Source organism: Alligator sinensis, unplaced genomic scaffold, assembly GCF_000455745.1.
Source record: "Alligator sinensis unplaced genomic scaffold, ASM45574v1 scaffold781_1, whole genome shotgun sequence".
Classification (NCBI taxonomy): Eukaryota; Metazoa; Chordata; order Crocodylia; family Alligatoridae; genus Alligator; species Alligator sinensis.
In genome coordinates, this window is record NW_005841845.1 from 297,851 (window position 1) to 316,144 (window position 18,294).

Genomic DNA, 18,294 nt, shown 5'->3' on the forward strand with positions numbered 1-18,294 from the left:
TTCATCCCATTTGTTGTGTCCCATGCTTGGACAGCTTGACTGGCAACATCGTGTTGCTTGGCATTTCGGTTCTTGCGCCGGACATGTTGGGCCCTGCTCACGTTTCGCTTGGGAGCCTCCTGTACCTTGACGTCATATTCTGGCTAGCTGGCAGCCTGCTAAGAAAGGACGTTATTTTGTCCATGTCCAAACTGCGGCAGTTTCTACAAGCGATGGATGAACGCAGTTGCAGGTATGCGATAGGAGTGCCTTGCTGGCTTACATGCAGTAGTAGAACATTTCTGGCCAAGAGGTGGGAAATGCATCAAAGGCAGAAGAAGGCGACGGAGTGAGGCATTTTGGAGATGTGGGAAGGCAGCTAGAGGAACGCAGGACCTTGGCGTTTGTGTCCGCTCCGCAGGTGGTTGTGAGCAGCGGAAAAGATGGGTTTACTCGGCCTGCACTATTCAACCTATGCACGAATGAAAGATCTCGTTGTGTAAATGGAGGGTTGGATTCGAGGGAGCTTTCAAGCCATGCTTAGTGTTGGTTCACCAGGGAACACAACTTTAATTATTTCCCCTTGCTTACGTTGGATAATGTGTCTGTGCATCACTGGGATCAAGGACCCATGAATGATACCACCAGCGTATGCTCCGTCTCCCCTCAGGCGAAAGACACCCAGGCCTGATAACCATCACAAACCTTCTGGATATTGCTTCGTGTGACTTGAGTTAAGTGGGTTCAACTTCTCAGCACCACGTAGAGATGTTCTCTGCTCCGCTAGGCAAGGGTGAATTTTGCCTTGAGGCACTCTCTACCGTTGTTTGCATTTCCTCTTTGGATCCTGACTTTCATGCGGTCTCTGACATGATTTCCCCGAACGCATCGCTAAAAGTGCAAAGAGGTAAAAGCTGCGATTCCAAGCCGTGCGACCCAACACAAAGGGCAGCATGTTCTTAGTCATTCCTCACTGCTCCATAGGATGATGCCATCCTCACCGAACCATTCCCAATGGCTTTTGCCAGCTTCAGGTGGAGAAAGTCAAGGTTGTCTAATAGGGCTGACTCCTACCTGACCTCCGCACGTCCCGGTTTTCAGAAACGTGTGTTGCATTTCACCGTCTCGAGTCACTGCCGGTCAGCCTGAACTTTGCATGAAGAAAAGTTTTTTGGGGGCAGTGAATTGTCATCCTCTTTTAGTTACACAACTTGTCAGGCTAACCCCTTCCCCCGGGTATAGACATTTCAAAGCTGATTATCTGAAATCCTAGATCAGCAAGACATCACCTTTCACCCACGAAGATGCTAAAAGAAAAAAACTGCTACTTTAAAAATTAATCCTTGCTCTCTGTCAGTTTGTTTCATTGCACATCTCTTATATAGCTATTATTTTTAGCACTAGTCCAGATCCTATTTCGCCTATTATGTTTCTGAGTGATATGTAGGAATCAAAGGGCAGAAGTATGGTATCTTAGCCTCATAAAATATTTTATGAGGATTCACCAAAACTCATTCTGACCTGGCTAATCTGTTGGTTACCCGATGCTGCGTGATAGTTTCCTTAACGTGGTCCAACATGGAGAGTGACCAGGGCAGAGAGACCACGTTTTTGTCTGGTTCTGCTACTGGCTCACTTTGTGCTAAGCAACCTCACTTCATTTTGCATCTATATGATCCCTTTGTATAGCATCCTTATGTAATTATTTGGGATATTTTTATAGCCTTTTAACATAGCAGCGAGGGAGCATGAAACCCAGTTGTTGGCAGCTGAAGCTAGACAAATTCAGACCAGAGATTGGGCCCAAATTGTTAAAAGCAGGGTCATTAACCATAGGAACAGCTCATCCAGGCATTTTGTGGGTTGTTCCTCACATCACCTGTTCTATTCCAAGACTAGAAGTGTGTTTAGAAGATATGGGCTGAAGATTTGGGCCCAGTGGAGGTATTACTGGAAGAGGTGCTATGACCTGTGTTAGACAAGAGATGAGAGTAGTTCGTCATAATGGCCTATTAACTTAAAATCTGGGCATGCACCAGTAAAAAGCCCTGTGCAATAGCTGTATAGTCTTCCTAGAAAGAGCTTCAGACTGGAGTTAAGGTTGGGAAATCACATAAGCAACTCAAGGAAGCCGCGGCCTTGCGAGATCATTGCAATCCTAACAACCAAAGCGGTTATTAATGATCCACGCTAATTAAGACTAATCATTCAAGAATCTCACACAACAGTCAACGGAGACAACTCATTTGATCTCTGATTCCTGGGCCATGCTGCATAGGTTTCATCGACCGAATTAAAATATTGCCCCAATTAACAAAAGTAGCTACTTGCTTTTTTTTTTTTTTCCTTTTTCTTTTTCTTTCCCCCTCCCAGCTAGTTGAATTCAACTCTGCATCCACTCCAGTTCCACTTTTCTTGTTTGTTTTATAGATTGAAAAGGGCCGTGCTCTTTCAGCGTTAGCAGTTTTGCAGCTCCCCCCCACACACCCTTTTTTTAAATCTCTTTGGAAGATGAAAGTGTAGGCTTAGTTATGTAGAAATGAAGTGTATAGTTAAACACCAGCCAATTTAAGTGGTGTGTGTTTTGTTGTTCCTCTGAGATGGGCAGAAACACACTCTGAAAGTCTCTTGCTAATATGTCAGCACTTTGAAGCAATGATCTAAACCCAAGACAAAAAATAACCCTTCTAACCTCTACCTGCTGCAGTTGCCATGTGGCATCTCGGTGCAATACGGTGAATACACAGAAGGTAAGAAGCAATCTTATTATCTGTAGGAGAAACTCGTTGAATACATAATTCAGAGCGGTTTTAACTGCCCCTCGCCTCCCAGGAAGAAGGGAAGGGAAAACACTGGACTGGTGGCAAGTGCTTTGCTTTCTACTGACAGCACGCACACACAAAATCCAGACATAACGGGCAGCTTTTCATCCTGGGCAGTGTGGCTGGTGCACTAGCAGCTACAGCCGGTATTTTTGCACTTTCTCTCCCAGCCCAAAAGGTAACACCTGAGACTGCTGCCCTAGTTGCCCCCCTTCAATCATGCTACTGAAAAAAAATCCCATATTTTCCTTATGGACAGAGTTACTCTCCCTACTTCTGGTCTGACTATAATTGAATTCCTGTGAGGTTCATGGTCCCACTTGAAAACAGTAACCCTTTCTGGCTCTAATGATCCCAACAGGTCAAGGACGAGAAGGGAGGTTGGAGCTCTGATGTCAGGGAAAGCCTCCAGACTTGGAGAGCTGCTAGAGGATGGGAAGATCAAAAGAAATGGGAATGCAAGAACACCTGCCATGTGGGCACGATTCTGCACGGACGGTACCGCACCAATTGCACCTAGGCCACTGGACCAATTGCACCCAGCACCACCGTGTGCCTTGAAAATAAAGGATGTCCAACTGGTCACTTGAATGCTCCACAGGTCTCCTTCAAAGACCCTCTTTGGGCCAGGCTATAAGCTCTGCAGCCACAATGTTTTCACACCCCGTTCTCCTGGGAATGCCCTGCTCATCCAGTCCAGGGAAGGTGGGAAGAGCAGAGGCATTCGGTACTCCTGTACGCCTGCCAGTTAAGAGGCTGCTACCAACCCACTATCAAAGCATCCCTTTCTTCCAAAGTCAACCAGATCCCATCAACTGCCTTCCCCAACCATATCCAAAAAAATAAAAGGAATAGACATGAGAAAGACAGGAAGGTCCTTGCAAAAAGGAGGCAACACACCCATCCTTCCTGCACTAATGTTCACGGTTGTTTTCCTGTTCACTTCAGCAGCCCCCAAGGAGAGAGCTCTGTTGGCCTCATGCTCAGCATATTGCCATGCACGAGGAGCATCTCCTGCACCATATATGCCCACTGGCTCTGGAGCTGCTGGAGTTTTGCCTTTGCCTTCCTCTTGCAGGCAGTTCTGCAGAGGCTGAAGCATGGTCTACTGACAGGGGTGCTTGGTTTGGAGTTGGGGAAGCCCAGGTCTTGCTCCCAGTTCTGGCATTGACCTCCTGGGTGATGTTGGACAAGCTACCTCCCGTGCGTTTCCTCTTCCACACATGGGTCTGTCTAGTCTAGAGTAGGGGGCAAGGGCTTAGTCTGAACACTGTGCTTAACATAACTGTACAGTCCCATCTCAGTGGGGGCTGTTGTAATACAGGAGATAGGCATTTGGGTTCATTTTTGTCCATTGCTAATTTGTCCCTATTAAAATAGGATGTAGAAGAACTGAAGCAAGGAGAGGGATGGGTACTTTTTCATTGGTCTAGTCACTGCAGTGTCTCACCTTTCACCTCACAGGTCCAGGTCTCCCTCTGACTGAACCGGAGTGCCCGCCGAGCACTTTGCAAAGGCAGCCCACCTTGTAAATGCTGCAGCTGATGCTGAGTGGCATGCCCACGTCGTCTCGGGGGTGTTGCTAATGCTCCGTACTTTTGTGATGAAATCAAAGAGGAATCAGCATCATGATGCTGCAGAGAACATGCCTTGAGGTCTTCAATTGTCTGGGCCCAAGACAATTGAAGACCTCAAGGCATGTTCTCTGCAGCATCATGATGCGAAACAGAGAGGTGACTTGCAGCTCCCTGGGGTTTCCAGCCACTTTAAGTGCCCCTGCTCCCTGTAAAAGGTGTGAAGGGGGAGGCTGGCACCTGAAGGAGGGATTTCAGGATCTACTGGAGCTAGCCAGGAGGGAAACGCTGGGTATGGGAATAGGAGAGGGGCCGAGGCACTTTGGTGGTAGCTGCCCTGCCCCACTAGCTGGTGCCACCACTGCTGGGTCTCTCAAGGTGGAATCAATAAAAGCTGGAGGTTTCTGATGCCCATTTGTGTGTGAACTCGCTCGGTTATGCCAGCAGACCCTTCAATGTGCTAACCTTTGTATCCTGAGCACAGTACCTTCATTGCCTCCGGCATTGAGCAGCAGGTCTTTTTTCTTTAAAAAAAAAAAATGGGGCTTAAGCCCCTGCTGCAAATGACATATATTCTGCAATCAACTGGATAATGGTGCAATAAATCTAGCCTGCCTACATGTGCAAACTAAGTATCCAGCCATAAAAATGTCCATCCTGCTGGAAAAGAGCCAACCAGCTACAAAGTTAGTGCTTAGAAATGTATGACAACTTTTAAAGCTGGATAGAAACTAAGCAGGTGGACTTCAGTGGCCTTTGCAGATCACACAAGTAGCTTCTCTCTCGGCTCTCCCGTTGGTGGAGTGGTTTGGGTAGGTTGTGAGGGGCTCGGATACTACTGACATCAGAAGTGGCCCTGGCTGATTTGGCTGTATCCTAGCAAAGCAGAGCTCTACCTGGCATGAGGAAGCCTCTTTTCTTCCTCCCCTTCAGGGGGACATTTGCTCCAAACAGGGCTCCAGTCCTGCAAAATGCAGACACAAGTGCCTGACTTTTCAGCATCTTGAGCAATTCTATGGAAAGGAGAAGCTAAAATGAAGCAGGCGTCGGGTCCGAAGGAGGGGTTGGGACCAAGGGAGCATAATTTTTGACTGTCATTTTTGACTCCCCAGTGGGAGATCATCCTGGGTCCCTGCAGCAATCTCATCTCTTTCTCATCTTATTTACCCCAAGTTCAGTGTTCACTTTGGGACCACAGGCTTCAAAAGGTATGTGGGCAGATTGGAAAGTGTGGAGAGTGACATGAGTGATGAAGGGCCTGGGAAGTATGACTTATGAGGAAAGGCTGAGCTAGGGTTGCTTAGTCTGGAGAAGAGAAGACTGGTGAAGGATTTGATCCCAGTCTTCAAATACCTGACAGGTGATTGCAGAGGGGATGGAGATGGGCTTTTCTCTATGGCCACGTGGGACAAGACTAGGAGAAATGGCCTCAAGCTGCAGCAGGGGAGATTTAGGTTGCAGATTAGGAGGCACTTTCTGATTATGCATGACCTAAGATTGGAATAGAGATGTGGACCTAGAGATGTGGACCTTCCAGCCTTGGGTGGAAGATGTGGACCTAAAGATGTGGACCTTCCAGCCTTGGGTGGAAGATGTGGACCTTCCAGCCTTGGAGGTTTTCAAGAGTAGGTTAGGCAGATGCTTGGCTGGGATGGTTCAATCCGGACTGATCCTGCTTTGAGCAGGGGACTGAACTAGATGATCTCGTAAGGTCTCTTCTGGCCCTCCTTCCCTATTTTCTTCTTTCATATGGCTGATATTGATATAAAACAGCAAATTTAATTATATATTTAGGTGGTTGAGCCAAACAATTGCATCAGGAACATCAGAGCGTATCTCTGTGAAACTTCCTTCCTATTTGTGGATCAGATACTGATCTGTTCTGTTCTGGGTGACCGCAGTCTCACACTGGAAAGGTTTTAATTTTCCATTTGTGCATCAAGTATCTGAAATTGTTTGTGAGGATGCAATTTGGAGTTGCCCGTGAACATCACGGGAGATCAAAGCCAGGGACCCTTCTGCATTGGATCTATCACAAGATGTTTATTTGGGACCTCTTATGAACTCCATTTGGTTTTCCAGGCTTCATCAGGGTGGAAGTCACATTTGTGAAAGTTAAGGGTGTGGATCCAGAAGGGCTTGCATGACTTTAGGGGATGGTGAGGGGCATTGTTGAAGTCCCGGTGGATGGGAAGACATTTATTTTCCTTAATTCATTATACTTTCTTGTGATCCTATGCGAATCAAAGCAATAAGCAACCTGTATAATCATATCTTTCTTCCTCTTTAGGAAAGCTAAGGCAAGAGCTATAGGGGGAAAAAATGGTGCCTTGTTTGCTAGCTTGCTATCTGTCACACTAAAATATATGGAGTTTCTTTTCTGTTTTAGTAATAAAATGTGCCTACCATAGCATATATTTTTAAATAACATTTTAAAATATTTTCCGGTAAATTAAAGTGGTGACATGTTTGTAGGGTTCATTGTTAATTTCATTTCCTTTTGCTCAGCCAGCCAGATAAAACACAAAGTTATTAATCTTTGTTTAAAAGAAGATCCTTTGCTGAACAATAATGAATGATCTTGATAGATTTGTCAGGAAAATGAATGATAATCATTTGCAGATAGACACAAGCCTACTATGGAAGATTAATAAGAAAATATGTATTGGCATCATTAATAATGCCTGCTGCCAATGGACTTGTATATCAATTACAATTCTGAAAGCGATGTGTTCTTGTTAGGATATTGCTATTTATCACAAGCTGTGAAGAGCGAGGATGTATGAGTCCTGCAGTGCTGACAAACTATTCCCTGAGAAATGCTGGCGCAGAAGATAAAAACTTAATGCAGGGTGGATCCCTGTGTGGTTTCATGCCTCTCCTCCTTTATTCATTCCTTCTTTCTGCTTAATTCCTACTCAAACCTGCTGTGTTTTGAAGACCCCATTCCCTTACCTTGCTGTTGCATTGTCCTGGGATACCAAGGAAGGTGTATTTTTGAAACATCTAAATACACCTTCACAAGGCCAGTCTACGAGACCATAACTGCATGGGCCTGAGCTGGAGTTGGTTTAAATCCCCATTGTTCCTTTGGAAATACATTCACATCAGCTGAAATTCTGGTCTCAGGTGCAAAAAAATAGTCCCAATTTCAGTATTTGCCATTGCACTACATGATCTCCTTTTTAGTGAGCCCGTGTGAGAGCCTGTATCCCCGGAAGTCTCCTTGAAAGTCTGCCAGAGTTTTACCGGCTAGTATGTGCTTTGTTTGTCACAATGTGAAAGCATCGTGGCGTTGTTGGATGCACGGCACGTTGGCAGACCAGTCTCTGCACAGTCGCGGTGTACGAATGTCACTAGTGCTTGCGATAAATTTGATTCTCTCACTTTGCTAAATTTTCCAGTCTTACTTATATCAGCCTAACTGTTGTGCCACCTTTAAGGTGCTCTTGGGAGTTTTGCCTTCCTCAAACCTATGAGGAGGGCTCTGGACTTGCATAGCAGTATTGGTGTTTGCAAAAGTACTTTCCTCCAAATTATTTAGTACGTTTTGGCAGCACCACAAAACTGAAGGTATCCTGGTCCATTGGGTGGATGGATAAACTGTGGGAAGCTATGGATGTATCCAAGAACCTCATGGCATTAGGCATAGCGCATAGATGCATGTGTTGGTTGCATACTGAATCGTTGAGAATCGCAGATCACAGAGGGGAGGAGCGGGAGAGCGTAAGAGCAGGCTTCAAGGGGGCGACCAGGACAGACGAGCACTGGAGATTACTGGAGCCAAAAAGGTGGAGAAGAACAATGATGGAAAAAGAGAGACAGTTGAGTGATGGGGAAAAGGTTGAGATGGAAAGAGGGAAGGTGAGAAGGAGAATAACGTAAGTGGAAGAGGGAGAGGAAGCAGAATGATGGAAAACAGCATTCACGTGGAAAGGGCATATTTAACACGGTGCTTTCCAAAAGCAGACTCACGTCGGTTCCTGGTGACTTCCAAAAATGAAGTGGTTTGAACCGACTCAGAACACGTGGTCTTAAGATGGCACTTGCCTTTGGGGTAAATGGCCTGGTGTCGTTTGGGAGCCTGATGCGCCTATGGTCAGACTACATATCCCATGATACATCACATAATGTAGCCAGAAGGGAAACCACATTTCCTTATGGGAAATGAAGTCTGGTCTGCAAAAGAGACCATGTCACGTGAGAGCAGCAGTTCCTATCTCCAATGCATAGATAGAGAAATGCAGCTGGTCTCAGATCAGGTCAACCCAATCAAACCCTTGGGTCCACTCATCCAAGTGAAACGGTCCAATTTAAATCAATCAGGCCTGAAAGAAGGGTCGGGGCAAATCGAAATTTTCTGTTTCCCTTTTGGAGAATCAGAAATTTTCCTGTGTACATGTTCATATGTGTGGCAAATTCCTGGTCCGTTCTCCTTAAGTCCCATGTTTCTCTCCATGAAGGACTTTTTGAGCATGGCGATGTCTGTGGCATTGCTTTGATTTGGTCCCTATTAAGATCCACAGGATTTTTTCCCCGCTATGAGACCTGTCCAGAAAAGTTGCCTAATCACTCTTCCTTCCCCAGAGGCACTGGCCCTGAACTGAGGTGCAGATGATGTCTTGGAGGTATAGTCCTAATTATCCCGTGCAACGTCTGGGCAGCATGTGATGTCTTATAAGCACGCACACGCCATCTTGGCCAGTGTAGCCTGAGAGAATCCCTTGGCATTTCCCCACTCTTACATTTCTCTCTTTATGTGGCGACATCTGAATTACAGCTTTGCTTAACTTGCCTTCATCTCAGTTTATGCTGAGTACCAGGCACTGCACAGCACACACCAGCCAGTGTAAAACAGTTATGGTAGGAAACATGGCACTCAGTTGTACTGCAAGGGGAGGGTGCAGTCTTCCATCCAGTTTTTGGTAAGACCAAGATCTTTTATCACTATTGCAAAAGTACTTTCCTCCAAATTATTTAATATGTCTTGGCAGGACCATGAAGCTGAAGGTATCCTGGTCCATTAGGTGGATGGATAAACTGGGAAGCTATGTATATGATGTATATGTATCCAAGAGCCTCACTGCCTTAGGCATAGCACATCTATGCATGTGTTGGTTGCATACCAACACCAAAAGTACTTGGAAAGTACTTTTGCATCACTCTCCCCTTCAGAAGGTGAAGGATGGTATTATTTCATGGCAGCAACAACAGACTCCCCCTCCCTCTGCTACTGCAATGTAAAGCGATTTGGATCGGATGAGGAGCTGGCACTCAGCAAGAGGCCATCACAATGCTAGATGAAGTCCAGGGCTGATGTTCCAGATTCCCTAGCGGGAGACAGCTGGCCACACAGCTGCTTATTAAGGCTGGCCAATTCCATAGAGCAAGCATTGCATGCTTGTCTGTGCAAGGGAAGAAACAGAGCTCTGCACTCGGCCCCGTGGGGTGGGGACGCCAGGCTGGGTGGCCTGCACAGCATGGCCAGATGAAGCCGCCCCCTGGCTCATTTCAAAACGAAAGGCAAAAGCCCAAGCCTTCCCTCCTGCACGAAGCAGGGCAGCCCAGGAGACCACCTGGCTGTATAAGTGGCCACATTTGCCGCCGGATGCTTAAAGGCAGGGTAAGCCTCCTCTTTTGGGAGGGAAGCATTAAAAACCTGCATGTTTTTAAAAAGCCAGGGACTGTATGCTTTCCACCTGAGAGTCTTGGTACCGAGGAGGAATGGCCTAGGCCCAGGCTTGTAGGTGGGCTAGGCTGTCTGATAGTGGCCAGCCAGGTGAGAAGCAGCTGGTGCTGTTCCTAATCAGGCATGTGCCCGGTTCTTAGCCGTCCTGTTGAAACCCGGACCCCATGGAAGACAAGGGAAGTTTTGCTGCTGACTTTGCTGTAGCCAAAATTTCACCCTCTGTTGTTATTTCTCACCCTCTCTGACCACCTCCCCCCAGCTGGGCAAGTTTCATCCATCTGCCAGGTCTCATCACCAAGATGCTTAAGTCTACAAGCTCTAGCTCCAATAAAAGACCTGAAGCGAGGTGCCTACCCAACCCTCCTCCCAAGTGAGAGACTCATGTGTGTTGGGTTTTGTTCCTTCGTCTGCCTGATAGGGTGCAAATCCATGCCTCTCGCATCTCAAGAGAGGACCCTGACCACCACATTAGAGGTTACTTTAGGCCGCCTTCGGTTGATGTTGGGCCCATTGTGCAGCAAAGCATTCACTAGGTCAAAGAGAAGGAGGGATGGAAAGTGAGCCTGACTAAAGCCTAGTGGTTAGGGTACTCATCTGGCCAATGTCCCCCCTACCCCCACCAAAAAAAATAAACCCAAAAAACCAAAACAGCCTACAGGCTGGTGGTTAAAGCAATGTTTAGGAAGCAATAGTCACAACAAATCCCTATAGGCGTAGAAGGGAGAGAAGTCAAAGGCTCCCACTTCCATGAGCGAGTGCTGCAATCACAAGGCTATGGTTTGAAAGGAAACAGTCCCAGAGGAAGCTGTGGTGGTATTAGCAAGGAGCATGGTAGCCTCATCCCGCTGGTACAAAGTGGACATGGTGGACAAAGTGGACATCTTACGGCATCTGAGCAGAGCAACACCTTGTTGGTAGAGCATGATCAGGCTTAGACCTGCGATACATGGCGCTCAACTCATCCCTGTCAAGACTGGAGAACATCTGGGCATGCATAAAGGACCAGGTCTATGGAGCGTGGGGGCAAAGCTTGTCATTTACTGTGGAGCATCCAGCACTGTGGGGACCTGGGCTGTGGGGGGCTTCAGGCGTTACTGAGACGTAGATGACCCCTTATAAAAATAACCTTAAATAGTACTTCACTATTTTTAAAGGTCTTTTATTGCTGGTAACACTGTTAAAAGGCAACATCAGTTCAATGCATAAATAGTGGTCCAGGCACGACCATGGAGGCAGTATGGTCCCTCAGGAGTGGAAAGACATGACTCAGTTGTCCCCTATAGATATTGAAAATGTTATTTGCAGGCAACCCTTGGACCTTTGGGTTCTCTCTGCTTGGCTGATCCAGCTATTCTTTGTGGTTGGCTGACACATACCTTAGGGTTGTTTTTGATAGGCTAACACACAATCTAGAGTTGTTTTGATAGGCTAACCTGGAGGCGTCTCTGGTTGGTTAAGAGGCTGTCCCGCTCACAATGCGGAGCTAAGTCTTAGCCTGGATGTTCAGTCGTGGAAGGGTCCAATAGCTACAATGTGCGTCAGAGCAGTCTGAAGACAAGGGATGAAATCCATGCCTGGGCCACCATTCAGGGATTGCTTATAGGGACTATGCTGGTGGCTTGATGGGTAGACATAGGTCTTTTCATTGGTCCATATGGGGATCGCCCATAACGCTGATATGGGGCAGCAAGGTGGTCATGGAGGTTGTAATGGGAATTTTCTTGTCTGCTATAGTAATGACCCTGGTCTGAGTCTCTTGCCCTGCCTATCACTGAAAATCAGAAATAAATCCACTAAGGCCAAAGGTAAAACCAGCATAAAGAAGAGAACAGGCCAAGGCACCAGATGTTGGCCTGAGCTAACGCCTCCAGAATCGAATAACCCCCGAGCTTTCCTTTGAACCGAGCTTGGCTCTAAGCCTCATCGTTGACTCCTGCTTTTTGAGTTGAGTCAAATCCTGCCCTGAAAACCCCCGAATGCTGAGGCTGATTTGGTTCTGAATCCGGGTCACACCGGGCTTTATTGTTCCCCATGGGAAATCCATGGGGCTAAAACCTTTTCCTACAACCAGTGCATTATCGGAAGTTGCACAAGAAGCGTTCTAGAGCCTAAGGGCCAGTCTGTTGTCTCCGTCGCCTACTGGCTCCAGGCTGGGGTGAAGAGGAGGAGGAGGAGGTTAATTTGTTCTTTTCAATTTGCATCCGTAGTGGTTCTGAATCAAAGCCAAGTAGGTTGAGGACTGTCTGCAGCCCCGGCTCCCACCTCAGCCGAAATATCCCCAGAGAAACACATTGATAACCAGCAAGAGCAAAGCGTTTACGTTACAAACTGTCTTCCACAGGGGCTTCTCCACGATGCTGGTGAGTTTCTGCTCTTGGGCTGCTCTCTCTTCCCTGGTCAAGGTGGGCGTTGAGTTGGCAGACATCCCACAGAACCAAAAGTACGTCTTCTTCCAGCACGGCATCTCCGCTGCTGCAGGGAACAAATGCAGAGAGAGGGCATCCATACCCTGGGTTATCCTGCTCGCCTCTCCACGGCCTAATACCCAACACATAGACCACGCAACCCAGGTGCAAACACTGCTGCTGGAGGGGGTCTGGGGTGGAAAGCCATCATACTCAGCCACGTTCTCCATGGCAGAGAGTTATTCCCCCTCTCCTCTGATTGCCGGTCAAGGAGCCAATGGCTTAAAGCTCAGAAAAGGCTTTTTCTATAATGCTCTGACAAGCAAAATGGCCAGTCTGAGCACCATGGTGGCTGTGTGGCTCAAACATTTTCCTCCTCAAAGAGCATATTGCTGTGAATAAGTCTCCCTCATTAGTTCTTCTAAGAATGGGATTTGGTACACTGGTCAAGCTCTTTTGAAACAGCAATGGCCATTTTACACACGGGGAATGATTGAGCCTGGCTGTGAGGGCCTTTCAATAGTGCTTGGTCTAGTCTACGTGTTGCTTTTGCCCCCAGCTTGGCTATAGAAACAGCAATATAGAAACGGAGGCAGAAAGAGGCTACGTAAGTTGTTGAACTTCATGTTTCGTGGTTGTTGGGGGCTGGAAGGGACCTTACAGCTCATCAGGTCCAGCCCCCCTGCACTTGGGCAGGAAAGACTGCATTGTTGAATTTCTGGGTGCCCACCGCTTGAATGGAGGGCTCAGCCTCTTTGTCAGACATTGAGTATCTCCAGGTGAGTGACCCAAGTCAATGGCCATGTCGGCAAAAAGCTGGCATGAAACAACAACCTGGCCAGGATTTTTCAGGAGATGCTTCTATCAGCTCTCAGCTTTCATCTGCCCGTCTAGGCTGAGGCAGAGGGTGCCTTGCAAAATTTAACCTTAATAAAAGGGGGAACTCATTAAATGCAAATGTTAAGAAGGGAAAGAAATAGAACATCATTAAACGTAAATGTTAAAAAGGGGAAAAAAATATTGTTCTTATTTCTCCTCATATCTGTCTTCACCCGCCTCCGTGACAGCTCGAGTCTGTCGCGGTCTCAGTCACGGGGCTCATATCCTGTTTATCATGAGTAAAGCGCTGCGTGCATTATGCCTTTTAATTATCATCCTTGCATTGTATATATTCCACTTTCCAAATATAGCCTCCTGTGAAAGGCACAATGTCATAAAAACTTGAAAAACGTGTTACCAAAAACCTCATTAAACTGTCGTCTACTGTGTTCTGTATTTCCTTTCCCATCAGTGCTAATTACCAAATTACCAAGACGTCCGTCTACAAGCAGATGAGGTGGTTCCAGTAAAGTAAGACTTGATAAGAAACAAATAACATCATGCGCTTGAATAGCTATGCTAAACTGCCGCCCAAACTTCCTCTAAAACCTGGCAAATAACTTTTTAATCTCTTGCCTCTTTGTAACGTGAACAGGACCATTGTGCCTAGAAAAGGCTGGTTTTGGCCTAGCCAGCGATGCAAAAAGGCAGTTCTTGTATTTATTTATTCAGAGACAGGTAACTGTTTTGTGGACTTGAGTAGATTAAATTCAAAATATGCACCCCAAATGCCGGATACTTTTCTAAAGGAAACCTCTGAATATGGAAATGCTTCAGCTCTCAGCAGCTCCTTCTCGCCTCTTCTTTAGCTCAAACTTCTATCATTGCATTACCAAATATTTGCTATCCCCTTCCCAGGCACTTCCTCTCTACATTTTAGGCAGTGCTTTTTATCCTTAAAGGTTAAGGTCTAATCTACAGGGAGGTGGGAAGCATGGCCATGTTATATACTGGGGAAACTGAGGCAGGGAGCCAGGTGGAGGATCCAATCATCTACTCATTGGCTCATAGTACCAACTGGGTAGCTTCTAGTTTGCTAGATTATAGTGTTGTTGCTGGGATGGAGCAGCGCTCAGCTGCGGGAACTTTCTCTTGCATAGAGACCAAAAAACTTGACGCGGGAATGATTGAAAAGGCAATGGAGACAAAATATGACCCATGAGAGGTCCCAGCAAGCAGCAGAGAGATGCTGTGCAATGCATTCAGGCCCTACCCACACTGCCCTAATGTGTGCAGCTGGAAGCAAAGGCGCCATTGAAGTCCATGATAGCTCTACTCCTAGGGGAGGTGTCTGTGAAGGGCCACGCGTGCCTGCTGTGTTGTCAGCATGACACAAAGTCACCTTAGCATAACTGGTAACCATGAAAATTGCAAGAAATGCCCCTGGATAGATTTCTATGCCTGAAAAAAAGGGGCTCCCCAAAGCACAGCCCACTACCCACTTGCAGCCTGTGAAGCATTCATGCAGTCTGCAAAGGAGCTTTTTAAGTGTCCATCCTCAACAGAACCGGCCAGTTGGCCAGGCTCTGAACAACTCTTTGCAGCAGCGCTGTGCTGCCTTACGGCAGCTTGGCCTACGTTAAGGCATAGTCCGGTGCAGCTATTGACTGGAAAGGTACTGCGCTGCATGGTCATCAAGTCGGTGCAACGTCCCAGTTTCAATGCACAAAACTCTGGGAACTTGCTTCGGCATTTATGGCAGGCGCTGGGTTGGTCCAGGCTCGAACGGGCCCCGACCACTGTTCTGTCAGAGCAGACGGGAGGTTTCAACCTAGCTGGCTTGCCAGCCTTTGGAAGGAGTTTAAAAAAGAAATAGATGCTCTTTGGCTCCATTCAGAGGGTTGGCACATGAGGGTAAGCCCAAACTTAATGGACAAAATACAAAAAAAATCCCATCACTGACTGCATGGTTCTTTCTAATGTCCCTTCCACAGAAGCCTGAGCCCCTTGACATCAAGGGAAGGATATCCAGTGGATTTGGAAACCACTGGGCTAGAATCCGATCCGGCACCTCTCAACGGGGACCTCAACTGCAGACCCAGCGCCCCATTGCCAGTTATGAGCTAGACCTCCATTCATAACTACCATGACACCACCCATGCGGGGCTCCACGTGGGGTGCACGCACAGCTGACACAGCCGGTTGACCTACCTCCTGGTTTATGTCCAGGCTCTGGGTCCATGGCCCCCAAATCATTCTCGCCCGTGGAAGGGTTGATCTCTGCGGACTCGTGTTTGTGGGTCTCCAGGTCCACCACGGGAGCATTGCTGTATCTAGTCCACCAGGTCAGCCGCACGAGCTGGATGGATGGAGAGCACAAGAGCAAAGGTGTTTATCATATGACAGTTCCCAGGGGAAGAGCAGAGCATGTGCTTTGGCTGGGAGCAGGAGCACGGGGTAGCCTTAAAGTGTGACCCAGCGGCGTGGTTCTCGTTTAGGCCATTTTCCCTGGGCACTGGCTTCTAGCATTTTAATCCTTTGGAAATGAGCTTCCTTGCACGGGGCAAGGCTACTTTTTTTTGGAAAGTACACCCTCTGTGCTCATAATCTGGTTTGGGGCTGAAACCAGGGGTCAGTTGTGGGTTTGGGCAGGATGAAAGTGTGATTTTCCCCTAACCTGGAAGGTTATTGTCCAAAGCAAGCAGAAGACACGAGGAGGGGATAATTAGCTGATTGTTTGTCTTTCATCTGCCAAATCCCCATCTTCAACAAAGACCTGAGCAAGCTGAAGGATGCAAGTGTCCCCCACAATAACATGTCTCTGGGCAGAGCCGGCTCTGACTGCAGCACTGCAATCAGGCACTGCAATGGTCCTGGCTGCTTTGGTGCCCCCATGCCCAGAAAGGCAATGCTTGGCTCACTGTGGTCTCTTCAGTGGTGCCAGGATGCCGCATACACAGCCGTGCCCAGGATGCATCTGGCATTAAAGAGCCAAATACATAAACTGTTTTAGGGGTGGGGGGGTCCCCTCCTTACCAGGGCCAGGCCTGCACCATTGCCTCCTTGGGCCTTGGTAAGTATTGATGCATTAGTCAGGACGAGGGTGGTGGGAGGAGATGAAAGTTGAGAAGACCCACCTATCTTTTACCCTAAGAGCCTACCCTAACACTTGTTCAGGTGGTTGACTTTGCATCACTTGACTCCCAGGAAAGTGCCCTAATCACTAGGCTGTGAGCAGTTAAGCCAGAAAAATGCCAGGCGCCAGGCACGTGCATGCAAGGGACCAGGACCTTCCAGCCTCTCTGCCCATGGAGGTACATCCAAGAAAGCACTTAAGGACTTAACACCATGGGGCTCACTGGGTTGTGGGTCATCGCTAACAAACCTCCGTTGTGAACACATTGGCCAGGCCCCTGGAAGCTAAAGGGGATTCACTGCCACTGATTTCCAGGGCACTGGAGCCACTAACGCTGTGTGAGGATGCAGGTCTTAGCAATGACCCTGCTGCTCCGTGTTCCTACACAGCACAGCAGTGGGGACAATGTTTTTTCATCCTGTCTCTAGAGGCCACCGAGCCCTCTCCCACCTCTCTGCAAACAACTGGGACCAGGAGGAACTGGAGCCACAGAGGAGCGTATGCACCTGGCAAAGTCACTGGAGCAGATTCCTCCTCTCTCCCTGAATGGAAATTCAGCTCTCAAATGGTCACTTAAAAAGGAACGTGAGTTTAATTTTTGAATTTTACACACACACACACACACACACACCTCGGCAGCAGTTTCCAGCTGACACAAAATGTTGCATAATCTCCAGAAGATTTATAGCTTTATTTAAATCATTTTCAACCAAGATGAGCATCGGGCAGGGCTAATCTTTCTTGTCACGTTGTGCTAAATTACTTTGATTTGATGATCCTCATCTTTCTTGAGGATTCAATTTTTTTTTATCATTTAGGAAATGTCACTGTAAAGTTTCAGGGCAGAGAAGGAGGTGCAAAACTTTCTCTTTCCTCCTTAACCCTGACATAAATGGTTGTCTTCTGTGTCAGGTTTCCCAAAGCATGGGATTCGGACCAGAATTTTGCTACGAGATCTGATCTTAGACCTGGCCTCTTCCAAATATTGATCTAATTTTAGGCATCAAAACTGGGGAAAAGCTGAATGTTTTGCACTCTGCGGGGGCCAGATTTTCAAAGGCATTTTGGCAGTTAAATACCTATTGGGCACAGCTACATGTGCATTAACGTGTGCTAGTTAATGCGCATTAAATGGAGTGCCTCTAGGCGCCTATACACAAGCTATTAATCATGCAATTGCCATGCTCCAGCAGGCTCCCGGGTCTCATGTATCAGCATCCCTGCACTTAAAAATGGTGGCGGGGGTGCTTGGACCAAAGCTTGTCGAACGAGCTTTAGTTCAAGCAACCCATCCGCCATTTTTAAGTGCGGGGATACTGATACAAGTGACGCAGTGGCATTTTAATTAGAGTGGCTCTTGGAGCTGCTCTAATTAAAGTGCTGTTCCTGCCCCGCAACCCCTGGAGGACGTGTAAAAGTGCTCTCCATTGTGAAGTACTAGGAAAATGTGCATTAGCCTGCCTCATGCACAATAAGTGTCATTTAAAAACTGTGCTCGTTAGTTAATGTGCATTAACCTATTTTAATGTGCATTCACTAAATAGCATGTTTTTTTTCAGTGATGCTTTATTGCACATTAAAATAGGCTAATGCCCATTCAAGAGCACATGTAAATGCACCCTGAGGATCAAGTCCTGGCTCTCATGAAAAGAAACACCCCACAATGACTTTCCACTTTTACTTCTAGAAATGCAATTCTAAGTGGGAAGGGGTCTTTAAAGGCCCAAAGGGGAAAGATGGTCAAGGTCACATATAGTAGTGGGGACACCTAACTCCCACCAAACTGCTGCAGGAAAAAACAAATCTGTCCAGCTTTAGTCCTTGTGTCATGAAACACCTTTCCCAGGCTGGCATGAGTGCCCACTTCCCT

At 47.2% G+C, this 18,294-nt stretch overlaps 2 protein-coding genes across 8 annotated transcripts in view; one reads left to right on the top strand and one right to left on the bottom strand.

Annotated features, from left to right (window-relative positions):
• The window catches only part of SPATA6 (spermatogenesis associated 6), an 80,567-nt gene that overhangs the window by 59,880 nt on the left and 2,393 nt on the right, over positions 1 to 18,294 (top strand). Inside the window, exon 12 of one of the 4 annotated variants that reach the window (XM_025206265.1) lies at positions 16,853 to 17,009. In XM_025206265.1, coding sequence (XP_025062050.1) covers positions 16,853 to 17,009 — 157 coding nt within the window. Of the gene's footprint in view, positions 1 to 15,282; positions 15,485 to 16,852; positions 17,010 to 18,294 lie in introns of those variants that run through there. The other 3 variants (XM_025206268.1, XM_025206316.1, XM_025206319.1) reach the window with 3 other exon arrangements.
• SLC5A9 (solute carrier family 5 member 9) overlaps positions 11,227 to 18,294 on the bottom strand; it is a 32,744-nt gene continuing 25,676 nt past the window's right edge. For 2 of the 4 annotated variants that reach the window (XM_025206240.1, XM_006015747.3), the window contains exons 13-14: positions 15,500 to 15,647; positions 11,227 to 12,536 (exon numbers count right to left, since the gene is read on the bottom strand). In XM_025206240.1, the coding sequence (XP_025062025.1) occupies positions 12,328 to 12,536; positions 15,500 to 15,647 (357 nt within the window). In that variant the 3' untranslated portion in view covers positions 11,227 to 12,327. Of the gene's footprint in view, positions 12,537 to 12,573; positions 13,396 to 15,499; positions 15,648 to 18,294 lie in introns of those variants that run through there. The other 2 variants (XM_025206232.1, XM_025206245.1) reach the window with 2 other exon arrangements.